The sequence below is a fragment of the Triplophysa dalaica genome, chromosome 17, assembly GCF_015846415.1.
Source record: "Triplophysa dalaica isolate WHDGS20190420 chromosome 17, ASM1584641v1, whole genome shotgun sequence".
NCBI classification, from domain to species: Eukaryota; Metazoa; Chordata; class Actinopteri; order Cypriniformes; family Nemacheilidae; genus Triplophysa; species Triplophysa dalaica.
Window position 1 is genome coordinate 9,821,018 of NC_079558.1, and position 6,603 is coordinate 9,827,620.

At 34.3% G+C, this 6,603-nt stretch overlaps 2 protein-coding genes across 2 annotated transcripts; both read right to left on the minus strand.

The window, feature by feature from the left end:
• Positions 1 to 207: 207 nt before the first annotated feature.
• aqp8a.2 (aquaporin 8a, tandem duplicate 2) lies at positions 208 to 2,547 on the minus strand. Its single transcript, XM_056770807.1, has 5 exons — positions 2,100 to 2,547; positions 1,121 to 1,247; positions 774 to 988; positions 557 to 691; positions 208 to 462 (listed from the first exon to the last, which is right to left on the minus strand). The coding sequence occupies exons 1-5, from the start codon at positions 2,342 to 2,344 to the stop codon at positions 420 to 422; spliced, it is 765 nt and encodes a 254-aa protein (XP_056626785.1). The 5' UTR covers positions 2,345 to 2,547; the 3' UTR covers positions 208 to 419.
• A 543-nt stretch (positions 2,548 to 3,090) lies between these two features.
• aqp8a.1 (aquaporin 8a, tandem duplicate 1) lies at positions 3,091 to 4,964 on the minus strand. The gene is made up of 5 exons (XM_056771523.1): positions 4,581 to 4,964; positions 4,211 to 4,337; positions 3,860 to 4,074; positions 3,536 to 3,670; positions 3,091 to 3,326 (listed from the first exon to the last, which is right to left on the minus strand). The coding sequence occupies exons 1-5, from the start codon at positions 4,841 to 4,843 to the stop codon at positions 3,284 to 3,286; spliced, it is 783 nt and encodes a 260-aa protein (XP_056627501.1). The 5' UTR covers positions 4,844 to 4,964; the 3' UTR covers positions 3,091 to 3,283.
• Positions 4,965 to 6,603: the final 1,639 nt, after the last annotated feature.

The following is a 6,603-nucleotide window of genomic DNA, read 5'->3' on the forward strand; positions in this document are numbered from 1 at the left end:
GAAATCTGCTTTGAGCTGCCATAAAAGTTTGCATTCATATATGGGGTTGTTATGGTTTGCAGTAAACTTTATTTAAAGTAAAATAAGAAAAACAAATACTTCACGAAGATCATTATATTTAGATTATCATTAAAAATGATGTACCCATAAACCCAGTATTATAATCGATTAATTCATTGTCTATGCAAAAATACAATTATGCCCAAATGAGGTGTAAAACCAAGTACTTTACTGACATCTACTGGAAAACATCGACAATTTTTGTTGGCTATGGGTGACATTAGTGTTTATGCAGTATCATACAAACCAGGTAGTGATCCTGTGACTTAAAAAATTTCGAAATATAGAATATCTAGGACCTTTAAAACTATAGATGACCTCATGGAAGGAGGAATTTTACACGTTAAAATGATCCTTTATTAATTTAGTATCACTCGCATCTTCTCATCTCCAAGCAGAAGCCTGTTAAAACAGTAAAGCAACATTATTTTTTCAATATTACAAGATTTTTTTTTTTTTTAACAATGACATTTTGATAGCAACACTGCAAACCTACCGTACGAGAGCAGCAGCCACCACAGACCCCGTTATTGGACCGACCCAGTACACCCAGTGATAAGTCCAGTAGTTAGTCATCAATGCAGGACCAAAAGCTCTTGCAGGGTTTAGACACGTGCCAGAAATATCACCTCTATAAAAAGAGTGAGTGACACAGTTTCAAAAAATGTATAAAGATTATGCCAATATTGGCCACTGTTGTGTTCTGGACTCACCCTGCTAGAATGTTAATAATAACAGTGCAGCCAACCATAAACGGCACCATAGGGCTTTTGCTCTTTCCGTTTACTGCCCCCAGCAGTACCACCATAGTGATCAGACACGTCATAGCGATTTCAGCAAAGACAGCCTTCCCAAGTTGGTCATCAGATTGAAGAATATTAAATGCTGCCCCAGTGGCATTCTCGAAGTTCTCATGTGATGTCATAACCTTCAAAATATATTTGTTTTTATTGTCTTGCAATCGTCTCTTTAAAGATGCAACGTGTAGGTACTACATCCTGTCTCGTGCTGTAACAGCATTGTTTTCTGTCTTTCTGAAATACGTGCCTTTTGCTCACACCTTTGACATAGCGGCCCCAAGTACACCTCCGATAAGCTGACTGATAAGGTATGGAACGACCATTGGCATCGGTATTCCACCACATAGATAGATAGCAATGGTGAATGGAGGGTTGAAATGTGAACCACTGGAAAAAAAGTCACAAATTATTTATGTTATGTAAAAAGTAACAATTTTCAGATTAAAATGTAAGATTTCATGTGTTTTTTTACACGTATTTGGTAAAGCGAACTTGAGTTTTGGAATGACACTTACGTTAGTTTACACGTAATTGTAATTGATAATCTAAATAAAACCACAATAGGCTAATTGGCTACTTCTTCAATATTAGTAATAATAACTTATAATATCAATAATGATATTGATAACATCAACAATAACAAATGATAGCTTACAAGGTACTACACTGAAAAACTGAATTTGTTTCACGAAATTTGTTGCCACATTCCCGAATTTTCACATATTATTGAAATGCAAGAACAAAACTTCGAATTACAAAAAAGTACTGCAAACGTTTAAATTGGGTTTAAAAAATTAAGGAGAAGGAAATTTTACAATGTGAAACTATATTATAATTTTTGAATGTTTTATAATCAATTATAATCATAGGCTATAATTATATATCATTTTTACATGGCATAGCCTTTTATTTATATATATATAAATAATAAGTTATTAAATCAATTTACTATCAGAAATCAATTGTAAAACAAGCAAAAAACACTGAAATTAAACCATCATGCATTTGATTAAATAGGCTAATGCATTTAAAATATTTTCAAAGCAATCCATAAAATTAAGAGTTTTTGTTCCAAAATAAAATAACTCAAAAAAATCATGTTTTTTATGGTGAATTCCAATTAAATTAATAATATCAATCAAACTGCAGTTGGTTTGTTTTGATTTATGCCACAATAACTAAAATAGATTTTTGTTATCTCATTTTGGAACCAAACTCTTAAAATATCCTTACATTTACCTGATTTCTGCCATACATGCTACCAACACAGCCACTGCCAATCCATGTACCAGCGCTGGCTGAAGTCTGCCTGTCGACTCCACATTCTCAATGACAGACACGCAGCCAATAAAGACAAAAAACATTGTGCCCACCAACTCAGCAATACAGGGTTGAAATATTCTCACATACTTGCCCACCGGCTTAGTTTCTGTCTTCTTTAATAAAGTTTTGTCCACTTCTTCAAGCTCTACTTTCTCCTCCATCTTCAACTTTCCTTTTTGCACAAATGCAAATAACTTGCAGTAGATGCTTCCTTTTATGATAAGAAAATCAATTAAACTTTATACACCATAAATCACCCGTTTACACCTGCACAAATCATGCAGTGATGTGTAGATTGTTATGAATGATTCAGTTATAAAAGTACATGGTCCTGGACACCTTAGGTCAGATTAAAGTCTACTGGTTTGCGTCCCGATGTTATAACAGGAATAAACTGAAGGTTATTCACATTTGACATTCATGAGCAATAGATAACACTTTCGTGGAAAAACACAGCATATCATTGAGGCCAGCAATGTTTTTGAAGCAGCTACTAATCTATAAATGTTATTTATTAAGTATAATATATGTTTAACGATGGAAGTCCCATCCCATGGATAAATGTTTATTCCCTTATCAGATGAACTCTGTTATAGATTTGACATATCATAAGTACCTGCATGGCCTTGAGTGCATGCTGTCAACACAAATTATATGATAAAACTAAACACATGGCTCAGTTGTTGGACTTTGTGCTGACACCTGTTATGTTTTGATATATAAATGAAAGGGAAAGGCATGATTTGACCTCTGAATATTCATGTACAATAGCTAGATGTGCTTATATTATGTTGTAATGAAACTGTGATGATGATGATAACTCATTACAAAAACTTAGATAATCATTCTAGTTCTTGTGGGTTTCATATTAACATACTACAACAAATCATATACATTCAGACAAGAGTAACAAAAGACTATTTATTAAAATAAAACTTTAGAATACATAATAGAAAGCTTTAAAAGTAGAACAATAAAAGAGACTACGGAGCGCTAGAATACATACAAAATAACAACAGTAATATAAATGTTTAACAATATAACACAGTGCATAACATGCAATTTTAAAAAGCTTGGGATCATCTGAAGTCTTTTCTCCATCATTTGAAAACAACACGGATCTTCTTATCACCCATTATCAGCCTGAAATAAACCCATATCTGATAAGAAAACAACATAACAGCAGGTTTGGAAATAAACTAGTAATTTCCAGTCTATAATCTAATATCTACATCATATATGGATTAGAATTTACTTACAGATAAAGAAGTCATGATGACTCAATGAATATTCTTTTTATTTATTAAATAAAATAAATAAATCATGTCAGGAAAAGATAAGAAGCAAAATACCTGACAATGCTGACAGTGACCAGAGCACCAGTCAAAGGTCCCACCCAATATATCCAGTGGTAGGTCCAGTGACCGGACACTATCGCTGGGCCAAAAGCCCGTGCCGGGTTCATACATGCTCCTGAGATTCCTCCTCTGTTTAAAAAGATGAGTTAAATAATAAAAAGAATGAACTGATCTGCATCTCTGTAAAACTAAACTTCTTATAAGAATTGCAAAAATGAATAAAAACTGTTTTTTAAGTGTAAAGTAAAACTGCATTTAAGAAAAGTGTAAATAGTACATACTATGTTTGTGCTTTGGCACGCAATAACCATTACTCACCCAGCCAATATATTTGCAGTCACAGTCAGTCCAATGCAGAAAGGAGCGAGTGAACTCCGGGTCCTTCCGTTCACGGCACCCATGCTGACAACTATAGTCAAAAACAGGGTCATTATCATCTCGGCCAGAGTCGCTGAACCAACGACATCTGCAGATTGAACTGCATCAAATGCTGCTCCAGTTGCATTTCCATATGCCATCTCTGTAGTGACAGCCTGAAAATAAAAAATATAAAAGAGAATGCTTTAATATATTGCTGGAAGTGTAAATGTGTGTTCATCTTCATACATTTGAGTAATAAAAAATTAAGGAAAATAAAATATATAGTGTTATGCTCTTTGGAACACATACTTTGGCCAGACTGGCAGCGATCACCCCACCAAGCATTTGTGAGATCATGTATGGCACCAGTAGAATGAATTCCATTCCTCCAATGAGATAAACACACACAGACACAGCTGGATTGAAGTGACCGCCACTGGAAAATGACAAAAGAGAATCAAAATTAAATATGTGTTGTACAGATAGTTTACTCCAACTCACTTTAAGTTTGAATTGAAGCATTCTCCTTACAAATGTATTGTTACATTTATTTAAAAATGAACAGGATCTGTTATTCTGGAGAATAAACTAATTTCAAAATGTCAAGGTACAACTTTAATTTAATGCATAAAACAAGAACACAATATTCAATTCACGCTGAATAATGTTTCACAGTTACCTGACTTCTCCAAAAATTGCAATTGCAATAGCCAGTGCTAGTCCATGTGCCAGTGCCGGCTGGATGCTCCCGTTGATGCCCACGTTACCCATGACCGACACGCAACCCACAAACATGAAGAGAGTGGAGCCGAGTATCTCAGCCAGGCATGGCTGAATGTAGTGCTCATAGAAAGATAACTTATTGGGCTGATTCTGATGGCTGTCTCCTCCAGCCCCTGTGGCTACAGTGAAGAGTTCTGACTTTGACTCAGCTGAAGTCATTTTGCCAGTCTGTATCTCGTCCCCTACTCTGTCCAGAGTACAAACGCGGCAGTTTTGTACTGATAAAGGTGTACAGAGGATGGGGTGGGGTGGTCATGAGGTGGACTGACTGCCCTCCCCTTCGTCACTCACGGCGGCTTGGGAAAATTCACTTGACAATTAAAGTGGTGTAGGGTATTGTTTAAGGGGTGACGGGTTCAGGATATTGCTTATCATCCACCGGCCTGTTATTACACAACAGGGGAATAAAAAATTTGTGCAGCGAAAACTCATGTCACTCAAGGTCTTCTCGCTTGTTTTATGTAATTCAATTGATCCACCCTAATGCAGCCTCCCAAACTTTTTATTTGCAATGGCATATTATAGATTTGTCTGTGCGCTTGTCTCATGAATTAATTTAGGAATCCTGTGGCAGTAAATAACAACACAAGGTCGCTGTGGGTTAATGTTTCTCTAGAGGGATTCAGTGACAAAATGGAATACACAGAGAGACTGCAGGATGCCTGGGGCTGATGGCTAAAAAGGAAACGTTTCCTTTTTTTGTGTCTTTTAATCGCCTTTTGTTTTCCAAAACTACTTCCTGGTGATTATTTTCAACTTCAGAAAAACATAACCATCAGAAGAAAATCCAAGACACGACACCACTTTATTTGAATACTCAATTATAATATAAATAATAAATTTATGTTTTACGTAACTATAACTGTAACTATGTTATAAAATGTCTTGAATGCCTAATTGCTTATATAAAACGGTTACCACATTTAAAAAAATTAACGACTTGTACACAGAAATGTTTTGTATCCTTCCATTAGAATGTACTGTCAGTGACATGTTAATAGTAATACAGTTATTTGTGTAGTAGCCACATTATCATTAAAGTTTTAATGTGAAGGTATATCTCTGAATGTCTTAAATTAGTTATGTTGAAGAAATACAATTTTAATTTAATCTATTGTCATTTCAAAACAAAACTGCAATAAATATTCCATTAATCATGATTTGGACTAAATAATAAAGAAAAAAGCAATGAAAAATAGATAGGAACCATACACTGTTTAAAAAGCATCCCAAGTTAAGAACTTGCCATTCCCAAGAAAATTGAATTTTACAAATTCTACTTTGAAGATGCTAAAATACAACAGCTTTTATTTTTTTTATGTAGTCCTAACATGTTTCCATAGTTACATTTGAGATATTCCTCAGATTTGTATTTTTATTATTATTTTGGGAGAAAAATGTAGTTTAAGAATAAAGAGTGACGCATCATTGCATCTGCGCAATTTTTCATTAGAAGGTCATATCTTTGCTTTGTTATGAATATTTTTTTTTATAAATAAATCTATTGTATTGAAGTATCATACACTTTGCAATTTCTTTCCAATGAGAATATGACATACGGTTGAATGACCTCCACAATGATTTATCTTCACCAAAAACACACTTTTAATGTACTTGGCATCATATGTGTCGGGTATTGCATAACTGAATTAAGATCAAAGGCATTCTTAAGTGCACCAGTAAATCAGGCACGTCGTTTTATACTCACAATAGTCTTTATTTTTCATCACTATTCCAAGCCCACAAGCTGATAACCAAAAAAATGGATATAACGTTTTTATTATCTGTATAATTAACAAATTTGATGATGGTTGAATGACATCTATAGCGTTACATTTACAAAATATTATAGACAAGGCACTTCAGCAAAACATGCTGATGACATGGGAGATACGAGAAAAGAAGAGAAAAGACGCTGA